This window comes from Lasiosphaeria miniovina (assembly GCF_030549165.1).
Source record: "Lasiosphaeria miniovina strain SMH2392-1A chromosome Unknown B0T26scaffold_1, whole genome shotgun sequence".
Classification (NCBI taxonomy): Eukaryota; Fungi; Ascomycota; class Sordariomycetes; order Sordariales; family Lasiosphaeriaceae; genus Lasiosphaeria; species Lasiosphaeria miniovina.
The window spans coordinates 7,759,277-7,780,800 of NW_026848220.1; the positions used below are offsets into that span (position 1 = coordinate 7,759,277).

At 57.3% G+C, this 21,524-nt stretch overlaps 6 protein-coding genes across 6 annotated transcripts; 3 read left to right on the forward strand and 3 right to left on the reverse strand.

Moving 5' to 3' along the window:
- Positions 1–2,567: 2,567 nt before the first annotated feature.
- Positions 2,568–4,666, reverse strand: B0T26DRAFT_99171 (uncharacterized protein). The gene is made up of 2 exons (XM_060448191.1): positions 3,792–4,666; positions 2,568–3,690 (listed from the first exon to the last, which is right to left on the reverse strand). The coding sequence occupies exons 1-2, from the start codon at positions 4,356–4,358 to the stop codon at positions 2,923–2,925; spliced, it is 1,335 nt and encodes a 444-aa protein (XP_060304114.1). The 5' UTR covers positions 4,359–4,666; the 3' UTR covers positions 2,568–2,922.
- A 703-nt stretch (positions 4,667–5,369) lies between these two features.
- On the forward strand, positions 5,370–6,009 carry B0T26DRAFT_671406 (uncharacterized protein; the record flags this gene model as incomplete). Its single annotated transcript, XM_060439319.1, has 3 exons — positions 5,370–5,423; positions 5,497–5,697; positions 5,767–6,009. 3 exons carry the CDS (start codon positions 5,370–5,372, stop codon positions 6,007–6,009), a joined length of 498 nt encoding a protein of 165 aa, XP_060304115.1.
- A 389-nt stretch (positions 6,010–6,398) lies between these two features.
- B0T26DRAFT_605731 (heterokaryon incompatibility protein-domain-containing protein) lies at positions 6,399–8,723 on the reverse strand (the record flags this gene model as incomplete). The annotated part of the gene is made up of 2 exons (XM_060435816.1): positions 6,399–6,692; positions 6,807–8,723. Coding segments are annotated over 2 exons (2,211 nt in total), but the record flags the coding sequence as incomplete, so codon positions are not given.
- A 1,186-nt stretch (positions 8,724–9,909) lies between these two features.
- Positions 9,910–11,562, forward strand: B0T26DRAFT_671408 (uncharacterized protein; the record flags this gene model as incomplete). Its single annotated transcript, XM_060439320.1, has 1 exon — positions 9,910–11,562. One exon carries the CDS (start codon positions 9,910–9,912, stop codon positions 11,560–11,562), a length of 1,653 nt encoding a protein of 550 aa, XP_060304117.1.
- Positions 11,563–13,580: 2,018 nt separating this feature from the next.
- On the reverse strand, positions 13,581–17,905 carry B0T26DRAFT_671409 (uncharacterized protein; the record flags this gene model as incomplete). Its single annotated transcript, XM_060439321.1, has 3 exons — positions 13,581–13,870; positions 13,928–16,553; positions 16,802–17,905. The coding sequence occupies 3 exons, from the start codon at positions 17,903–17,905 to the stop codon at positions 13,581–13,583; spliced, it is 4,020 nt and encodes a 1,339-aa protein (XP_060304118.1).
- Positions 17,906–18,916: 1,011 nt separating this feature from the next.
- On the forward strand, positions 18,917–21,346 carry B0T26DRAFT_763429 (maintenance of telomere capping protein 1; the record flags this gene model as incomplete). The annotated part of the gene is made up of 3 exons (XM_060446421.1): positions 18,917–19,697; positions 19,790–20,750; positions 21,313–21,346. Exons 1-3 carry the CDS (start codon positions 19,136–19,138, stop codon positions 21,344–21,346), a joined length of 1,557 nt encoding a protein of 518 aa, XP_060304119.1. The 5' UTR covers positions 18,917–19,135.
- Positions 21,347–21,524: the final 178 nt, after the last annotated feature.

Consider the following 21,524-nt stretch of genomic DNA (forward strand, 5'->3'; position numbering starts at 1 on the left):
GGCGCTTTCTTTTTGGCTCCCTCCGGAGACCCATCTTGATGAACTCGGTGTAGTACTTGAACAACTGGCCCATCCTCTCTGCAAGTTCGTCCTGCTGCGCCCCTGTCAGGGGCAGGTCGCCCGCTACCCGCTTGATACCCTCCTCCAGTCCGTCCCAGCCCTCTCCTAAGTCATGAAACACCTCTTGAGATTCGACGGGGGGGGAAAAGTCTAGTTGCCAGAGCATGGTAGTCAGTGCTAGCCGTTAAGATATAGAGCCATCTTGGAAAAAGTGGTAGTATACTGACCTGGGCTCGGGACGACCAAGTCTTCCGGAAACAGCATTCCCCACAGCGCAAGCCACGTGTTAATCTTGGAGTTTACCGTTCTGCTATTAAGAATATCCTCGATCCTGCTTGTTATGCCATCCTCGAAGTCCGGGGGAAGTGCTAATGCGTGGCGGCACATATCCTGATTTGGTTTGGCCAAGTGATCCTCGTATCCTTCCTGAGTCTTCATGTCCTTTTTGCATCGCGGACAAACATACACGGTCTGCTCGTGGAAGTTCTTAACGTGAAGTCTAACAAAATAAATCAGCACCTGTTGTTAGTAAAGTATGAGGGAATACTGACTTGAGTTGTGAAATTCCTGGGAAAGACTGGACAGCACAGCTTCGGTGGTCTCGCACGTTGAAGCGGAGAGGATTTCTTTTTCTATACGGGCAAGGGAGGTTTGTATCACTGTGAAGTGGCCTTTTGCCGCCGTCAAGAGGGCCTAGGTTTATGTCACTCTCAGGTGGCCTCTTGACACTTGCGGGGAAGAGGTCGCGAATGTCGGCTAACGACGGCTCGAGCCTTGTCTAAGTTCCCTTTTTTGTTAGGCTCGTGACAGAAGCACTCTCGGAAGTCTGTGTAGTTATTGGGGGCGGTAGACTTTGCTGAAAATCTGTAGAAGAAACTTTAGTGTGCTTTTCTGGCCCGAATACCGGAACTTTGGGCGGATGCGATACTCGGTTGTAGCTCAGGGACTCGAGAAATAGTTCGAACCGGGACAACCCCGCAAGCTTCTTGCCACAGTTAGCGCTGCTTTTCGAACGCGTCGTAGTAGACACTACAGATCGACTGTCTATGTCGATGGCCGAGTCCGCGACGACCCTCTCGGGCGGGACGTACGAAGCGGCATCAACCTCTGTTTTGCTGTCGCCCGCTATTACGCCATCCTGCAACCGGACCACGTCGTATTGCTTGTAGATGGTTGATACAAGGTTGCCGGTGGTGGCAAAGCCCACAAAGGACACAGCCGGGTGGTTTGGGAGCATATGCCACACGCCGAGCGGTAGGTTTAGAAGCAGCAGTGTAGAAAAGCTGCCAAACCAGCCTTCGACTTTAATGTCGACAGCCCTGGGCGGTGCTTTGAGAAGCCACTCGGCCCATGTTGGCGGCTCTAGGTTCCCTTGCAGACGCACACTAACAATGACCTGAGGAAACTATTCGTCGGTGATTTCGATAATCTCGTTCTCTTCGCCAGGCCCGGCGCCAGTTGAGCTCGACAACGGACGTGCGGCGGTAGTCCGGCTACAGGCTAGCGGGGGCCCCATCACCTGCGCGGCGGCAAGGGGAGCAATAATTATGGACTCGTGCTTCTGAGACACAAAGTAGTGGATTGGTGTCCTCCTCCGGGGCGGCTCGAACCTGGGACGGCACTGCTCGTCCAGAAGCAGTCGGCCGTTGCCATCCTTCAGAAGCTTGGGTGTGTACCCGGCGAGGCCAGCAAGCATATGTCCGTGGAGATCACTAACGGAGATTGGACGACTTTCAGCGGCCGCTCGGGCTAGCTCGTGGTTCAGGAGATATGTGAACGAATTCTCGCCCACCTCTGCAGCAATGGTCTCGAACCCTCCGGGTACACTTCCCTAGCGTCGGTTCGCCTCTTATATGCATACCGGTGACCGGTCAGAAATCTCTGGAGCGAAGATGCTAGCGGGGATACGAATCTTGACTCACGACCTCCAAACGGGATACGTCCCAAGCTGCCGGCTCGGCCGAGCGTGGCCGCCATAGTAGAAGATGAAAAGGGACGGTGGGGCCTGCCACCTCTTGAGAACGGCTCTCAACTTCTCGTCCAGCTCTTCTTGGGATTGACGGACAGAATCTTCCACTTCTCAACCTGAAATCTATACACACTCCGGAACATCTGCCCGAGATCGTCCAGTTCAGCCTCGACGCCAAGATCATCGTCCTCCCAGCTGACGAGGAAGGCCATGCAGATTTGTACCTTGCGAGCTTGGCATGGCTGCGGCTTTTCCAATTGGCGTCCAGGGCCCTCTGAAGATCGTGTGTGAGGTCACCCAAGGCAGGGTAGTGGTATGCCGAAACTGATGTGTCGTGAGTGGTATTGCTCGACGTACTCGGCCCCGGCTCGGACAAATTGGGTGGATCGTCGGACGAGCTGCCTCGGTCGGTAGAAGCATCGTCACAGTGGAAGTCCTGGGATGCAGTGGGGTCTTGTCGGCTCCGCTTGGGAATCTCGGCTTGGTCATTTTCGTCCAGTTTTCTCTTCTGCCGGGATGTAGAAAAGTCTTTGAGCAAACCTCGAAGATCTATATTTCACCGTTTCGGCTCTGATTATGGGCTGGCAAGTAGTCTCCTCAGGCTTGAGTGTGAGTCTGTTCTGCACATGGTCGAAATCGCGAGGGAGAGTAGCGAATTTTAGGAGAATCAGCGGCGCTTGTGGGTGGCTGAGGCTGGGCCAGTGATCAGTGTCCTGTTCGGTGTGTGTTTGAGGCAAGGCTCGGCCAATCCGACATCGACGCTAACTAGAACTGGGAAATGGAATTTAAACATGGCATAGACCATTTTTTATATCGTGTGACATGTTCCTCATTAGCGAATGAATACAATAATCAGAAACGACGGTGGCAAGCCAGTCGTTGACTCGAACTATCTAGTGCCTTATTGGCTCAGTCGATGGCAATGCGTATGCGATCTCACTCTCTATTTTTTCCCGGAACTCTTGTTCGGTGATTTTCGGTGGCGAGTACGAGCAGTTGAGGCCCATGGCGACTATCTTCTGCTGAATCATCTCCAATTTGACCCAGGGGTACGAGGTCGGGGATATATCTTTTGTGATCCACACTCGCTCGGGCTCATACTTGATATGAATGTTGCGCAAAGGTGCGGCATATCGCACGGCGTCATGCGCCAAGGACGTCAACCACGTCTCAACCTCGTCGTCAATCGATGTCCACTTGTAGTCCTCGTACGAGGAATAGAAGCTACTATGGCGGGCGTCCCAGACAAAGGTTTCCAGGCTCGGGCCCAGCATGACAAAGGCTTTTGCGAAGCCGCTGTAGTTCAGCCGTGGCGTCGCAAGAGTAAGCTGCTTGAGAGCTGTAAAGTCGCCAAGGTCAAGCCGGCCTTTTACGACCTGGTGTTCTCCCAGGACTCCGATCTCCAGGGTCTCAAGCGTTGCTCGATGGGGAAGCAGCATTTGCCGGACGTCGGGGAGGTTTAGGCGAACATCCTCGACGTCAACATTCATGATGAAGTGCTCGAGAGTTCGGGACAATGACGCAAAATGTCCAATACTGTCCGGTGTCCCGGTGACGCGCAGTCTCCGAAAAGAAGCAGTGCCCATCTCGTCGTCCGTCACGCGCAGTCTGCAGAGTGAGGTAATCCCCGTTGGATCTTGTGTTTGGTCATGGACGCTGTTCTGCGCCTGTGTCAGCTGACCCGGGGCTCTGGGGTCCAGTTAGAGGCGCTGGCTGCCATTTGCAAAGTAATTACCTCATCAGGGTACCAGGGAATGCTGACATCGACCATATCCAGAACCTTCAAGTGCTTCAGGCGGCAGACCTGGCGCAGTATGTTGCGGGCCAGCTCGGGTTTGTTGGCGATCTCCAAAAAGGAAATCTGGAGGTACTGCATCGTGGAGTTGTTTCCTAGGACATCAAGAAGCAGTTTTGCGCACTCGGGCTTGGAGTTGACGGGATTGTTGGGGGTGAAGGAGAGACAAGTGGCCGTCTTGACCTTCAACAGGGTGTCGGGTTGGTTGGTGGTCCACATCTCGGTCCAGGCCGACACGTCCAGTCTCCGGCAAAGCTCATGGCGAGGCGAGGAGGGGCCGGGAGACTGGGAGGAATCAAAGACCAGCGACTCGTAGAGCAAGGGCAGGGCAATGCGCAGAAAGCGTCTGCAGACCAGCAGGAGGGGGAAGAAACGCTTTGCATCAAAGGCCCTGTGGTCGTGGCTGCACCGGAAGTGACAGAACGGAGATGGGCACCAGCAGCGCGTCTTGAGCCCCACCAGCTGCAGTACCTGGAGGAGAATCTCGTCGGGCAAGACGACGATGTCCGAAATTAGAGCCGCAGCCTGAGCCATTTTGGGCCGGCCCACTTGGTAGCGGTCGGTCGGATCGAAGCAGATAAAAACGCCGTAAATAACCGAGAATGGCCAACGAAAACAAGAGTTCGTCTCAGGTCAAGCAAGGAGGGCGTGGCTGCCTGCTCAGGTTGACGTTTTTTGGAGCTAGTCGGCAACAGAGAAAAGCAAACAAGAGCCGCCTGAATCCAGCTGGCAGCTTGCCTGACAGGAACGAAGGAGGCCATGAGGTCGCGCGGCACGGCCGCGGGGCAGGCATGTGACTAAGCGCAGACGCGACCACTGGCAGTTTGCCACCAATCTCTTCCTTCCCTCCCTCTCGTCATAGGCCGCGGAAGGAGCCGGTGCTGCCCCCGATGACAGAAGTGCCAGGCGGTTATGCCAGCTGTCACCGCCCATTCCACCTGTCCCAGGGGCAACTTGCTGTGCGTATTGTATATGGGTGGGTCCAAGTGGCCCCACCTATCAGACCTTGCCGTCGTAGTGGCTGGCAATCTTTTTGACTTCGTTCCCAGGAGCCGGGACTTTGTTAATGTACGACGGCGATGCACCGCACCGCCAACCTTATTCCCTGGCTTCAAGCTGGCATGGTCTCCGAAATTTCTGCATTCGGCTCTATCGGATTCGGAAGATGGCATCTGATCGGTTCATCCTCGCCGAGGCTTGCTGATTTCTTGGTTTGAAGCGACCATAACCATGACTGTCAAGATAATCGATAATCATGTTGTCATGCGAGCCAGATCAACAACACTGTCGTCTCAGATTCTTGCAGCAGCGCGAGTCCGACCCTGGTTTTTGGGCGGGCAGTTCCTAGCTTACTCATGCCCTCCATGAGGCTCCAACAAGCGGCGGGTTGGTGAGCCCGACGGCACAGCTAACCCCGTGTCTGCCTGCCCGAATCTGTTGGCTTCAACGCACGCAATTGCTACACCTGCCCTCACCGAGACTCGTCGAGTCGGTTGGTTTCTGTACGCACATTCAGCACCCATGTAACTTTGCTAGCTTCAAAACATGCTTCCAAATCTTGCCGCCGTCTTTGCCCTCCTTGCCGCCCGTCTCTGTCTGGTGAGCTGAGCACCCAGTCCCCACCCCCGCCGACGACTTCACAGCACTGACCAAGCTCACATTCGACCTTCAGGCTGCTCCTCAGTCCGCCGAAGTCAGGGCAGTGCCTGGCCGCGGCCAGACACTCTACTGTGGCGTGTTCACGACAGCCGACAAGACGTCGGTCGAGACCATCGTTGGACTCCCCTCCATGTGGAACGAGACGGTCTGGGTCGAGCCGCACGGGTGCTACCGCGCTGCGTGCTCTGGTTCATCCGGCCTGTACATCTGCAACGTGTGTATTCCAGTCTGTTCATCGCGCATGGGCAAGTTTGTCTCGGAGCGCTGACGGCAACGACACCAGGACGACGAAATCGGATACAACATCCGGGTGGCCTCGATCCTCCAAGACGCCCAGAAAATCCTTGACATGTGCTGCGCAGGGTCGCGCGACGTCGGCCCGCAGTATCCCATCGCCGGCCAGCAGTTCACGGGCGTGACCAACACGATCGTGGCGCTCGCCGACTGCCTCGGCGATCCGACTGCCAAGCCGTCCCACTACGCGGACGGCCAGGGAAATGGCGAGTGCAAGCAACATTTAGGCTGAAGTGAGCCTGCTGGAAGTGGAGATGGATGATGCCGATTGAAAAAGAGTGCTTGTTGTTGGCACTTGTTGCAGACTTTTCCTAGGGCACGACGGACGCTTTATGAATTCAAGGATATTTCATGCATGTCTATATGTCACTTCAGAAAGTCCCGACTAGAGTTTGTTACTCCGAATACGCCCTGTCCAAACCGAGCCATACCAGCCAGCCAGGCATTGGAGTGTGAAAATAATGAAATGATGAACTGAAAATAAAACGACTGAAGGATCTAGACATGCCCCTTTTCCCAAACCTAGCAATCCGAAATGCTACGATATGCTACGCTATGCTAACCAACTCCAAAAAGACCAGTTCATTCCTCGTCCTCGTCCTCGTCCTCATCCTCGGTGTCGTCCTCGTCCTCGGCCTTCTTGACGCTGGTCCCGGCATCCCACAGCATCGCCGACAGGGAGAGCACCATGACGCCGCGGCGCTTGCGCGACACCTTGGCCTCGACGGTGCGCTGGTACTCCTTCTCCCAGGGCTCGGCAAAGGTGACGGTGTTGGTAAGCTGCAGCGCGGCTCCGCGCGTCGGGCTGCGGCGGTCCCCAGCCGCGCCGCTCTTCTTGGCCGCGCTGAGCGCCCGCGCCGTCCACGATGACTCCTCCTCCTCCGCCCCGTAGACCTCGGGGTTCGTGATCTCGATCTCCCTCGTCTTCGGCAGCCCGGGTGGTGGCGGCGGCCGCGCCGGCGCGTCCGAGTCCGGGTCGTCTGACGGCACCACCGCGGCCGGCGCAGGGTCTGTGATGACCCCCTGCACCTTCCCGGGGGCGTCCCACAGCTGCTGGGCCTGCTCCTTGAGGAGGACCGCGGCGGCGCTGGTGCTGGCGTCGGTGTCGGCGGGTGACTGCTGCTTCTTGGACGGCCTCCGGGGCGGGAGCAGGTCGACGAAGCAGGCGTCGGACGACGAGTCGACGAGGATGCGCACGACAAAGCCCGTCTGCAGGTGCTTGTTGAAGAAGACGACGGCGGCCAACTGGTACAGCACGCCGCGGTCGGCGATGCCGGCCAGGCGCAGCGTGCCGAACTCGCGGTTCCAGTGGTGGTGCGACGAGTGCGCGGCCCCGACGCCCCGCGCCCGCACGTCGACGATGTCGTAGCCCGGCGCCGTCAGGTCGTGCGCCTTCACCCACACTATCTCTTCGGACTGGTCCGCCCGCAGCAGCGTCGCCGCCCCGTTGGCAATGTACACGACGCGCGGCCGCGGCGCGCCCACCAGCTCCTTGCCCGTCACCCACGTGCGCTGCTTCGTGCGCGTGCGCAGCAGCACGTTGGGCATCTCCGTCTCGGCCAGTAAGATCCCCGCGCGGCTGCCCACGTCCGCCTGCTGCTGTTTCTTGCTCGTCGTGTTCTTGCCGTCGTCGCCGTTCTGGCAGTCGAGCACCCCGATGTATGTCTTGTGGCTGGTCGCGTGCGCGCCGCTGACGGGGATCAGGCTGAGCTTGATACGCAGGCCCTTGTTAGTCATGGCGAAGTCAACCGCATCGCCGCGCTGCGTTGCGTCGAGCTTAGCCGCTGCCGGCACGGCCACGCGCTCCATGCCCGCGAACTCGCTCGGGGACTTGGCCAACACGCCCATGGTGCCGCCACTCATACCCTCGTGGTCGAAGCCGTCGTTGCTGCCGTTATCGTCGTCGTCGTCGTCGTCGCTATCGGAATTGTTCATGAGGTGGAAGTGGTGGTAGTGCGGCACACCCTTGTCATGGTGGCCGAGCGTGCCCCAGGCGAAGATGGTGTGGTCGTCGGAGCGGCGGATGATCTCCTCCTGCAGGCGCAGGAAGGCGTTCTCGCCCTCGCCGTACAGAGGCATCATGTTGATGCTGAAGATGCCGAGCAGCGAGTAGGCGGCGTCCTCGGTGCGCGTCGTGATGCGGCCGGCGGCCCAAGCCATGCGCCGCGCCACGCTGGCCTTGTGCATCAGCCGCGGCTCCAGCAGCGTCAGCTCGTCGATCTTGGTCGCCTTCTCGATCGTCTTGGCCAGCGCCGACTTGGTGCCCAGCAGCTTCCAGCCCTTGCCGTAGAAGACGACGTTGCGCGGCGCCAGCAGCTCCTGCAGTGTCCATCCCCTCGTGAACCACACGCTCTCGGCGAACCCGTCCTTCCACGTGCGGTAGCCCTCGCGCGAGTCCTTGGACACGTCCTCGAGGTACGCGTAGCACACGGCGGCGCGCTGGTACCAAGTGAACATGGAGTTGATGGCCTCGGACACCTCGGCGCTGTTAGACCTGTCGATGCAGCACGTGTCGACCCAGAGGTAGCGGTGGCCGTCCCGCGCGGCCTGCTCGCAGGCGTATGTGATCTTGGCGTATCCGGCCTTGAGCTGCAGCGGGTGGGGCAGCGCCGAGGGGACCAGCGCCCGGAAGCTGTCGTCGTCGTCGCCCGGGTAGGCCTTGGTCATGGCGGTGGGCGTCGACATGCGGTTCAGGGGCGAGGGATGACCGCGGAAGGCGAGCAGCATGGACGAGAGAAGCAGCATCCTCACCGTGTCGGCCTTGTCGGTCGGATGTGGCAGCTGGGGTATGCGCTTCTGTTGGTCGAGGCGGTATTTGGCGATGACTGCCATCTCGGGCAGGGTCACCTCGTCGCGGCTCCATCGGTGCGACAAAATCGCGTAGGGCGGAATATCAGCGCCACAAAACTCTTGGATCTCCAGCGTCGACACATTTATTAAGCGCATTTTTTCGGCGATAGCAAGCAGTTGACGTTCAATAGCTCTCCAACGAGCCTTCACTACTGGTCGAGCTCGTTCACGTTGGGGGGATTGTGGAGTGGAGAGAAGAAACCCAGGGGTCCAGTCTGTTTACAGGGGGACCGATTCTGAAGCAGTTTTAGATGGAGTGTGTGCAGTCGTCGTTGCAGGTCCGGTTGCGCTGGACCGACTTGAGGCGCACCACCTGGCGCAACTAACGGCGTGCGCTAACAGACGTGTCAGTGCCTAAGGCATGCACCGCTGCACCGGGTGCAGTCGGGCACTTGGGTCGGAATTGGCAGGAGACAGCTGTTGATTTGACCTGTGGGCTTGGCTCGAAATTCTGGCATCACGACACTGGTCAAAATGGCTCTTGTTCGTGTTGCTGGTGACACTGGGCAGATACCAGGCAAGCAACTCGCTGGGCGAGAAGGCTTGTGCAACGTGGCGAGAACAGGCTCACACAGCACCACACTGTCTCTGTATTCGTAAATATTATTTCTACAGATTTTCACCTTCAAGCCGTCAACATGTGCAACGAGCTTATAAAAGCCTTATTGAATTTCCGAATACGTGACAGTCAGTCATTACCGAGATCAAAACTTCTGGTAGGCGCTAATCAGGATTCATGTGAGGGTGCGTGGAAGATTTGCTACAGTGCCTGATGATGCCCTGGTCAGAGCTCTGAATTTTTCACTGCTAAACTAGGGCACTGTGCATTTCTCTTCTCAGTCGTGTGTTTCAAAGACGCAGCATGACTTGTCACGCTACTCTAAGACCAACCAGCAACTTTCGCCAGTGCCTAGCCTAGTTTCAGACAAAGTCGCCGGTCTCAGCACAGCAACCAAGGCTTTCTTCATCAGGATCAGTCCATGGCAACACAAAGAAGCTGAATTTAATTCACCCGCTGCAAATCAACACCTAAACCATTGAGCCAAAGACAATGTTCTCGTAGACAATTCCACGTGCCTCTTAAACCACAGATACCCCTGGATTGACTTTATAGGGTAAGTTGCTCCCATCACCAATCTCTTGCCCGATTTTTGTCATTAGTTTATTCGCCGTCTCTGTAGAGAAGCGACTTGCAGTGATAAACCTGGATTTACTCTCTCCAGTTTAATGAGCAGTTGGCAACATACCCTACCGGTTGCAGAACTTCACAAGAAACAGCGCAATGTCGCGGCCATCTAGAGCCTCCGACAGGCCCCAGACGCCCGCCGCGCAACCGGTCAAGGGCGTCGGTCTTCCGATCCGGAAGTTCGTCAACATTAAGAGCCTCAACAGGTCCAAGATCCGCAAGCTATGCAGGGTAGACCGCGAGATACAGCGGCGGTGCACCATGTGCGACTCGGCGCCGGTAGAGAAATGGGCGTGCCCGCGGTGCAAGCTGGCACGGTACTGCTCGTGGGAGTGCCAGGTCGACGACAACGAGTACCACGTCAAGATCTGCAGGGCGTGGCGGCTAGGGGGCGACTGGCGCAAGCGGCCGTCCAAGTGGTGGGCGCGCGCCGTCGTGTTCCCGGCCCAGACCGTCACACCCATCGTGCGCTGGGTGCGCATCACCGAGTCTCCGAAGAAGGACAAGAAGAAGGCGAAGGACGGGAAAAAATTGAAAAGGAAGAAGAAGAAAGACGGCAAAGAACGACGCGTCAAGCCGCTCCTCTATATCAAGGATGGCGAGATCACCGAGTTCCTGCGCCAGCTCAAGCGGCAGTACGACTACAAGCCAGAGCACCGGCTGCGGTGCGTCAACTCGGGGCTGGAGGCTTACAGGCCCGAGCGGCTGGGCCACGGGCTGTTCCTGCTCGAGTGGCGGAGCCGGGAGGGCATCGACGTCGAGCACGGGTGGGCGAACCAGAGCATCGCGGGGCTGGCGCCGCCAGGCCGGCTGCAGCAGTGGACGGGGCCCGTGGTGTTGCTCGCGCTCGACCTGCGCCGGTGCAGCGTGAAGCGCGGAGCCTTCCTGCCCGACGACGTCGACATGCGCGACTTCCGCCACGCCGTCGACTACCTGCTGCTGAACCCGTGCAACCCGTGCCTGCCGCACGACGCGATCGCGTCCAGCCGCCTCCTGCGGTCGCCCGGCGACCCGCCCGCCGTGCACGCCGTGCACGCCGTCAAGCTCAACGACGTCCACAGCACCGTCAACGTCATCATGGGCGTCACGGAGCCCATCGAGGACGACGTGAATGTGCGCGCGAACCCGTACGACGTAGGCGGCTACCACGACAGCGGCAGCCGAGGTGGCGAGTCGGTTGTGCTCGAGGGCCCGTCGACCGTGTGCGTGGCGCTGGGGCTGGACTGGGTGGTGCGCACGCCGCTGCAGCACCACGCGAGCGTGCAGTGGCTGTACGAAGACCACCTCGACAGCCTGCCGTGGTTCACGCGCGTGCTGACCGAGGTCTGGAGAGTCGACGACAACGACGCGACGCCAACGCTCAGGACGTGCAGCCTGGCCAACATAGCCGGCGACGGGTTGCTCGTCATGCACGCGTCGGGCGCCAAGATCTGCCGGGAGCACGTCGAGGCGCTGAAGGAATATCTCTCGCCTCGGCCCGACGAGGCCGCCGAGGACAGCGTGAGGGCAAAAGTCGCGGCAGACCCCAACGGGTTCAGGACTTTCTGGGACAATGGCGCTTTCTGGGGGGGCGACTATTACGGGGACATGCCGTCGCCCTACGATGCGCGTCTGTTCGGCCGGGGCGAGCCAGGTAGCAAGTCGTCCGTTGTCTGTGGCGACGTTTTTGCGCTGCTTGACGTGGCCGATGCCGAAGACCTGCGCAATGACATGCTTCAGAGACGCGTAAACAAAAACATTGGCAACTAAACTCAGGCTCATATTAACTGGCTATTAGATCTACTAGACCGTTATGTAATTGCAAATCAATACCAAGACCGTTGAATTCCCGTGACGTTGACCAAATACTCCCATTTCTCGAATTGATGTTCCCCTGTGCCTGGCGAATAACTTCAGGTCTAGCTTCAATACCTCGGAGCAGTGAGCGCTGAGCGGTAGAGCATCCGTGGATAGATCCACCTATTCGTAGAGTCTGCGGTCAGTTGCCAACACTTGCTGCATTGCCGGGCGGTCCAGGCAGACAAGACGCTGCCACGGTCGTTGTGATGACGTACGTACTATGATAACCTAGCCGTGTCATTAGGCAGCAATGCCGCTGACACGCCATGGGATTCACGACTCGCGGGCGTGGACAGAAAAGCCCTTTTTGCGGGTCCACTTGGAGACTTCAACGCCGCCTTAGTCAGCCAGCCAGCACATGCTCGGCTGGGCACCCTAGGCCTTGGCGAAATAAAGGAACAAGACTAAAAAAAGAGCTCTTAACAATGCTCCGGGGGCTAAAAGCAAGTAAAAAGGCACTAGAATACTTTGTCAAGTGTTAATCGTATTTTCAGTTACCCGTCCCTAGGTTACTCTTTCCACAAACATTATGCAATTAGTTAGTAACTCGTGCCAATGACAACAAAGTTCAGTCATTATTCTCAACAAATTCTTTGAAGGCTCTAGGCGTAAATACGACAATAAAATAACCAGCCACGAGTAATCAAATTGATTCAATAACTGTATCTGCCCTCATTGATCCCAGTCACATGCGAAAATTCAAGTTATTAATTGAATAGGACAAAAGTGACGCGAGAAAACTTTACTCTCTGTCGTCGACAGCGACTTTGTGCGAATAATACACGATACCTGTCTGCCATTTCCAACTTCTTCTTCCCTCAATACTTCCAGGCCGCATGTTCACATGAGCCAGTGGCAGGGAGATAACATTTCAGAATAGTCGGAAGCAATTAGAAATGGCGCCACCGAGGTGTCAAGAAGAGCTCAAGTTCCTGGCATTATCTGGCCCTCGACGAAGCAATACTCAATGAAAGCTAAACGAACCACCATCACCTTCCTGATGCCCATGTGCTGCCCCATGCCAACTATCCTTTTGTATGTATAAAGAAGCAACAAGGCAATCAACCCGCGGTCAAAATGTTGCTTTGTAAATGTAGCATGGACAAGAATAGAAAGAATTATTCCTACACGAAGAAGCCCATCTAGACATCGAGGCTGGAAACTAGAAATATCAGAGAGGAAAAGAGAGACCTAGAGAAAATGAGACACCCGGGTCCGATTTTGAGAACATGATGGGACCATGCTGATGCGAGACTAAGAGAGAACAGAAAAGACAAAGAAAAACTACCCAAATGCAACAAGAATGCCTTACGTGTCATTTGTGTCCCAATGCCCCTCAACAATGCCCCGTATTCAGACCCCTTATCGAAAAAATATGCTTTTTACCAGACCACCCCAACAGGCAAAAGAAAACGAAAAAGGAAAAACAACCGGTCTCCCAATAATAAGAAAAACAAGTAAAAAAAACCATAACGAAGAAGTCGTTCAATACGCCTTGTCGCTTTCCACAGAAGACATGCCGCAGCCTCTACCACAAAGAAACCAAGCCAGCCTCCTAGGAAAATGCAACACCATTAGGCAAACGAGAGCCAAGGAAAATGGATAATAATCGGCCGCCAGGGTACAGCAGCCAAGAAGACTCTTGAGCCTTCGATCCACACCAGGGATATCGTGGTGTGATGAGGTTTCACCCCCTGCCATTCACGCCGTTCGATGGCATGATATGGCGAGAGACTGTGGATTGACAGGGTCGTGTCAATGTATACAAACATGTTCATGTCATGTCGAGGGAAATGCAGCTAGGCCGTCAGACGAGAACAAAGCTTCCGTCCTTTTAGTCGTACTATTTTGTAAAGCTCCGCTACAGCTCTTAGAAGTCGTAATTCCGAAGCCGAGTAACTGTGCGGAGACATTTTCGCAACTCATGTTCAAGCAACCGGGCCAGAGGGTGGGGGATGCGGATATGCGAGAGGTTGCTGCATCAGGTGCTGTGGCTGCCGGAGTGGCTGTAGTGGGTGAACTAGCAGCGGCAAAACCGGAAGGTTCGACTGAGGAATCGGCACGAGAGCCGGTGTGTTGGGAGCAGACGGTCCCGCTGAAGTCGGATCTGGGGTCTGGCTCGGGTCCGTTCCGTTGGCAGCTTTCTCTGCCTTCTTGATCGCCAAGGTGGTGCGGCGCTTTTCGACAGCCCCTTGCATCTCGCCCGAAGCCCATCGTCCTGCAAATATACCGTCAGTAAAGTTACAAAAAGCACAAGCACCGAGTTATCACTTACGTCTCATCGACCAGCTCATCTTCTCTGACTTGCTCATTTCAGCATAGGGCTTGTCGCCCATGTCGGGATTGGGGGGCTGGACAGGCGGCTTCACATCAGCGGGTTTGGGACCGCGAGAAACCTTGGCTGCCGACTTTGCGCTCGGGTTGGGCGCGATGTTTGCCGGTCCGCCGTTACGAGAAGAGGCTTGCGAAGACATGCTATTGTTCGTAAGCTTGATCTTGGTGATCGGCTTCTTGATGGCGGGCGGTGCCGCAGGAGGTGGAGGTGGAACACCAGGCTGGAAAGAAGGCGCCGCGGTGAAGGTATGTAGGTACGGGCCCGGGGGGCCGCCCGGCGCCGGAGCCAATGGCGGGTTGTTGAAAAAGATGGCCGGTGCCTTCAGCCCTCCGACAGGCAGAGGGGCGATCGGTGCCGGGGCAGCAGCCTCTACCGGCTGGCTCGTGGCGATCTTCTTCTTCGGTCCACGCTTCTTGGGCTCCGTATTCTCCGGCTTTGCGACAGCGGCGCCGCGGGTCCGCTTTTGCGGACGAGGCCCTAGCTCTGGGTCGTTCTCTAGAGCAAAATTCCGCTTTCGCTTTTCGCGAAGAGAATATGACGATTCCAAGGTCTCCGCCGTGTTCACGGTGGCCTCCGACGAGGCAGTTGAGGGCCGCGACTCGAGCTGGGTATCTGCCGGAGACGGGTTGCTATAAAATGACGAACTCGCAATCTCCCCGCCTCTAGATGTCCGCTGCCTCTTGGTATCCTTGTCCGTGGTTCCATTTGTGGCAGCCGCGCCGCGACCGCGTTTACGGCCTGGCTTCGGCTTGACCTCGAAATCTTCGTCATCGGTCTGGCGGTCTGCGAAGCTTGCCATTGCGGCCTCTTCTTGGCTCAACAATGTCTGTTTGCGGGGTCTTGGGCCACGCCGCCTACGGGTGGTGAGCTCCAAGGCATTCTCGACACCTTGCATCTGGTCCAGATCCTCGAAATCATCGCCGTTGGCGGCAGAAGTGGCAGTCTTGCGTTTCTGACGTCGACCGGAGGGGCCAAGGGGAACAATGCCAGTGGGTGTTCCCGAACGACTCGGGTCCTTGCTCTGGTCTGAAAGGTTGCGTGGCTTCCGCATGCGCTTTCCTTCAATCACGTTCTCTTCGGCGAGTTCTGCGCCTTTCTCCGTCCGCTTGCGCTCGCGAAGGCGTGTCTCTGGCATCTCCCAGCGCTGCTCGTCAGGGTTCTGACGGCCAACCAGGGTGGCATGGTTGTTGTGCTTGAATCCATAGGCCTGTGCCATGATGCGGTCTTCTCGCCGCTGATGCTCATACACCAGGTCATCGATGTAGGGCTTTGGAGCCCGAGGGCCGCGAATCTCAAATACCGGCGGGCCTTTGACTGCCTCGTCAAAATGGCGGCGCCAGGGAAGTGGCTCATCCGGCTTCTGGCGGTTCTCCCAATTGACGATGGTCTTGTCATTGGCCTGCCGACGCTTGGCATTATCTTCATCTTCGGTGATCTTCTTGAGTTCCTTGTACTCCTTCTCGTAGGCATCCATGGTCTCAACAATCGCGGCCGCAATCTCAACACGTTCCTCCTCTGAACGGCATTCATCCAGGGCGCGAACGAAATCGGCTGGATCGCGAAGCTTGGGGAAGACGTATTGCTTCGACGGGACTTTGGTAACCTCAACAGGCTCCGCGGGGCTTTCAGACTTTCCATGGGTATCGGCAACTTCCTCATCGCCCTGTCCGTCCTCTGCGGCCTCGGCCTGACCAGCAGAAGGATCTTCGTCAGCGGCCGCCGGCGACGGTGCAGCAGTGCCTTGCTGGAACTCCCGTGCGACAGAGCTTCGAGGAGTCTCTTCAAAGGACCCAGCAGCGACTACGGCTGGGCGTTTCCGCACCTTCTCTGTGGCAGCGGCATGGTCAAGCTGATCTGAGACCGGCGTGAGCTGGTCTCCAATTGGGGTCTCGCCTCCGGTACCTTGGGCGGCCTTGAAATTCCGAACGCAGTGGTTGTTGAACTGGACCATGGACATTTGAGGCAAGTTTTGCTGTTTTCGTCGCTTGACTTCTTGTTGGTACAAGGCGTAAAACTCCTTCTGCCTCAGGGGGCGGCGGCCATCCCAATTTATTTCTGCGAGCGCATCGGCAGGAGTGCCCGCGCGAGTTGGGGTTGGTGTCGGTATTGGAGTGGCTTCTGCCTTGTCTTTGATGTCTAGTACCACCCGCTCGGTGAAAGGTGCAGGGTATGCGAGGTCTTCGTCTTCGTAGGGTGCCAGGTTTAGTGCAGCTGCAAATGGCCTGTCAAGGTTGTAAATTGTCTGCAATTGCGGTAGTCGCTTTGGTTGTGTAGGCTTCTGAGCTGGCGTCGACCGACCGATTGATGTAGCTGCCACAGGAGCTGCCACAGGAAGTGCAAACTCGGCTGGTCCGTCGAATTGGGCGGAGGGGAAAGGAGAAAAATTGGTGGAGGGGTTTTCTAGGGACTCAAGCGGCGCGTCGGGCGCGACAGCAGACTGAACAACTTGGGTTGTTTTTGATTCAGGCCCCGCCTTGTCGAGCGCCAGTGCACCTGCTGCATTGTGAACAGCGAGCTGTTGCTCGTGGTTGTCCTCGTCGGCAAGGTGCACTTTTGCAGTTTCCGCCTGCGCGAGATCTTCGTGTGCAGCTGGTTTTGCCGATTGAACCGCAGAATTGGCGAGCAAAGGCACCCCCTCCAAGTCTTCTATATCTTCTAGTACAACCACGTGACTGTCTTCAACGGGTGCGGCGGTTGTGAAAATTTCAGGTGTGGAGGTGAGGGTAGGGGGGTTTGTGTGTTGAGCTCAGGATGATCGGGCTCAGGTGTAAAATTTCTAGCGGGACTGATTTTTTCGGTCTGGATTTGCTCGACTTGATTGATTTGCTCTTGAGGCCCAAGGTGAGCTGAGAGTGAAAGGTTTGTGGTTGTCATGTCAATCTCAGCCTTGCCGTCAGGCTGCTCCGGGGTGAGCCCTTTTTCAATCGCCTCATCAGTCTCAGGCGCAAATGACACGGCCCCTTCGACCTGAGGTACGATTTGCGGCTGCGGAGTTGGTGGCTGTGATCGTGGCTGGACACCGTCGCTCCCATCCGAAGTTGACGGGCGCGACTCGGAATCTGATAATGTCGAGTGGTCCGATTCCTCATCCGACTCGTCCTGTCCATCAATGGGAATGCCAACAAGGATGGTGTCCTGCACATCATTGTCGGAAGGCTGGTCTATATACGTGTTTACTGGCGTGGCCGGCTTCCTGGCTGGTATTCGCCGGCGGAATGAAGCGCCACGGGCCGCTGCTGGGGACTTGTCGGCGCGGCGACGCTTTGGGATGGCGCCGGCGTCTTCCACCTCTGGCTCCGATTCTTCTTGGGCGCCCTTGCGCTTTCGACCGCGAAGAGACGGGGTAACGGCAGGCTTGGCGAGTAAATCAGCCTTGCCAGCCGTGAGAGCGAGGTTGTCATCAATCTGCTCCTGGGTGTAGTCAATGCGGGCACGTTTCCGGAGCGAGTGACCGCCCTTTGAATGTCCCTCGTCATCGGCGCCGCCATCATACGAGACCTCAAAGGTCCGGGCACGCTTGCGAGACGACGGACCAGCCATCAGCGGGTTAGTGGCAGAAGTTGGAGTCTCGAAACTGAATGAAGAGCTGAAGGTAGCGCTGCGCGCGGGGCGGTCGCTGCGAGGGGTGCCGCGGGACGATGACAGGTCTCCTGCTGCTGCTGCTGCAGGCGTGGTGGCATCAACAGAGACGGGCTGATACTGTTTAGAGCGGCCGCCTCTTGCTGGGGCAGCGCCGGGAGTTGTACGCGGGGGATGAGATGGACTAGCGGCAGCGGATGAAAAGTGTGCCGGGGTGACCGGGATGAGATAGTCTGAGATGTGTTGTTGATGTTGATGTTGTGCCAGGTGATGAGACGAAGGGGGTGGTAGAGAGGCTCGCTTCTTTGTCGCGCGCCCGCGACCCCGTCCACGGTCCATCGTGTGCATCTAATTCAATGGACGCGCCAAGGGCACTCGCACACGGTGCAGGCGGGGACTGCAGACTTCAGTCGCCGAGGGCGTTATTTTGCGTGGTCGCGGCTGCCGTTCAGTCTGCTGAGTGAACAGTGTGCAAGCAACGGGATGTGAGGCGAAAAAAAGGGAGGCGCACTAAGCAAGCTTCCAACGCTGCGCTGCGGTCAGATCCAACACCCGAGTCCGGCTAGCTGTCTGTGTCTGGCTGCGCTGTTAGAACGAAGCGCCGCTCGCCGCGCCAAAACACGGCCGTCCAGCGACGCCAAAAGTGCGCTGCTCGGTCGGGAGGGACTGTGGAATGCCAGGGCTTGCTCGGCCAATTGACCGAGACAACAATAGCGAGGTGGTGCGGATGGGTATCTCGTCACAATGCTTGGTGCGGCTTGTCTTCCATGCGTGTAGATTTCTGCTCACGTTCAATTTTGGATTGTTCCCGAATAAGCCCACCCACGCCGCCCAATGGGCGCTTTGGCACCCGCGCCGCCCGATTGCCCCACCCGCACAGCTGCCAGCCAGCCGCCTCGCTGTAACCGGCGCGGTTTGCCTCTGTGAAAGCTGCCAACATTTGCACCCTCAGCCAATGGCGCGCCCGGAACGTCGTCGGCGGTAAACCAACCCAGCTTCCAGTGATCCACCGACCTCCAGCGCCCCAATTACCCCCTGGAAATCGCCCTGACGCAAGGCGGCACTGCCCTGCCCTGGCCTAGATTACGATACCGGACACTTGGGTTTCTTTGAAACGCGGATACCTGGGACCGGAGTTACCTACTCGGGAGTGTGTAAGCCGACAGATGGGGCGCAAAGTCTCCAGGTTACCGTATTCTACCTGGTATTTTATTCCGTTGTTAAGGTTGAAGATATTTATGGTGCATCAGACAAGTGAAAGGTTTTATTTAAGTCGACTTTGGGAAAAACAGATATTTTCAGTATTCTCTCGCACATGCAAGCGTTCGAGCGTTGTCGTTGTCAGTTTGTGCCTGACATTGCACGGGGGTACAGTACGAAGTACGAAGTACCTTGTGTGGCTATGGTACTCCGTTACTTACGCCGCAACTGAGCTGAGGCCGCTTCGATGGTTTGGGAATCTGCATCACAATCTATCCCCACTTCAGTTCTCCAGACGCGACATTGCAACACCACCACCTCTGCTCAAATATAAACGTAGCCACCACCACAGCAGCAGCAACGCGCGACATGGCTAGCAAGCGCACCAAGCCAGTAGCCCCCACAGACGACGAGCTGGGCGAGCTCTTTGAGGGCATCGGCGACGATGCTGCCCCCCGCAAGACTGCGAAGCCCGCGCCCGCCAAAAGCAAGCAGCCGGACGATGACATCTTGGCCGAGCTCGAGAACGAGCTCGGCGACACGACGCCTGCCCGCCCCCACACTCCCCGGGTCCGCGAGGCCGCGCCAAAGACGTCTCTAGCCAAACGCGCCTCGACAAACACCCCCCCTCCCGGCGCCGACGCACCTGCCGCCACGCGCAAGTCCGCCGATAGCACCCGATCCTACCATGCCAGCTTCACCCCCAGCGCCACGAGCTCCGAGCTGCAGGAATCCGAGAGAAAGGCTCCCGTCGAGCCACCACAGCCTGCAGCGGCTCCCAGCGGTGGTAGCTGGTGGGGAGGCCTGCTGTCAACCGCGACGGCAGCCATGAAGCAGGCCGAGGCCGCCGTCAAGGAGATACAGCAGAACGAGGAGGCCAGGAAGTGGGCTGACCAAGTCCGCGGCAACGTGGACACTCTCAAGGGCCTTGGTACGTTTTTTTTTGCATCCGCCATTTGTCCTGGTCTCTCGCGTCTAAAAGATAACGGTGACCTGCTAACCAGCTTTCGTGCTGCCCTGTAGGTGACGAACTCCGCCATCGCGCCCTACCGACCTTCACTAACATCCTCCACACGCTTGCGCCGCCCATCTCGTCGCACGAGCGCCTGATGATCCACATAACGCACGATCTCGCGGGCTACCCATCGCTCGACCCGCTCATCTACGGCGTCTTCAACCGCGTCATGGCCCAGGTCGAGGGCGGTGACCTGCTCGTCATCCAGCGCGGCCAGGAGTCGTCGGTGCGCAGCCCCCCCGCCTCGGACAAAGCCGGCGCCGGGTCCTTCTTTGCCGGCCAGTCGGCAGCCGGCTGGCGCGACGGCCCGTGGTGGCGGCAGGCAGACACGCCGCGCGATCTCGGCGCGGTCAAGGGACTAGTCGAGGGCACCAAATTGTGCCGGGCCAACGCCGAGGGCTACGCCAATGACTACTTCGCGGCGCATGGCGGCATTGAGGGCGCGCGCCAGCGAGCTGTCGAGCCCGTCAGCGAGAGCAACCCGGTGCGCAGCTCAGACCTGTTCCTCTCGGTGCAGGCCCTCACAGTAGCCGCCGACAAGGGCCTGTTTGCCGGCAGCACGGCGACCGAGAAGGACAAGGCCGACTCGGCTGTACTCGAGGAAGACGACGAGGACGCCGATGGTGACCTCGTCTGCTTCGCCGTCTTCATCCTCGACCCCGTCCACGAGATCCAGTACTCGGCCGTCAGCCAGAGCGTGCCCGCGCGCTGGATCCGCTGGCTCGACGCCTCAGCCGCGCCGCTGCCGCAGGCCGCCAGCGAGGAAGGTTACATCAAATCCGAGCTCGACCGCGTGCCCGACGAGATCCGCGAGATTGTCGAGGGCGGCGGCGTCGATCCGCGCGAGTGGGTTGCCGAGTGGGTCGAGGAGACGCTTAACCTGTCCGTCGGCGTCGTAGCGCAGAGGTATGTCGCGCGCCGCATGGGCGTCGGCGAGGGCGGCATCGGTAAGGGCAAGCAGAAGGTCGAGTCTGTGCTCGAGGACGGCGGCAGCGAGGCCGCGCGGGCTGGCCTCATCTGAGAACGCTTGCTTAATGGACTTCGTGTGGTAGCATAGTGTTATCGCCGCGCCTTGTTACTTCGAGCTCATGGCCTCAGAGTTGTGTTTGTCCTTCATTTTGGCGTTGTAGTAACTGGTGCAATGATTTAGGGTTCGAGGGCCTCCTCCCGTCGCTTACAGCTTGAGCTGTTATCTTTTATATTGCTAGTATCGTTGCGTCGCGCAATCAGTATGGATGGATAGGCATGTCCATAGTTGTCATGTTCTTTAACGTCATATCCAGGAACTTGGTATTGAATCAATTTTCTGTTCCTAGGAGCTTTGTCCATTAATTAGGTAACTACCTAGGTAGGTAATTATCCAGTCACGGCTCGCATTCATACTTTCTTCCAGAGGTGTCAACCAGCAATTAGAAATGCGTGTTTGTGAGATTTGGCCGCCCGAATTTGATTCTTAATAACAGTGAAACGCGTTTGTACAACTAAGAATAGAGGGATGCTGGCTATTCATTTAGTTTTACCTTGACCCCAGAAAATCGAGAGCTGGAGACTGCGGAGATCGTTGATATCCGTGATCTCTTTACAGAACAATTCTTTTCCACTTGTCCGATTACCGGGGCAGAGGAGACACAAGTACTAACTCCCAGTGGTAGTTACACAAAATCATACTTATTATTCTTCATCGCAAGCCGCGTTTTGCTGGCTGTTTTAGGAAATTCACATGATTTTATTCGAAGAGGAGTT

Coding starts and splice junctions, on each gene's coding strand:
- B0T26DRAFT_99171 (XM_060448191.1), bottom strand. CDS start 4,358: ATGGCTCAGGCTGCGGCTCTAATTTCGGACATCGTCGTCTTGCCCGAC. Junction 3,691..3,791: donor AGGTTCTGGATATGGTCGAT/GTCAGCATTCCC, acceptor ACACAGGCGCAG/AACAGCGTCCATGACCAAAC.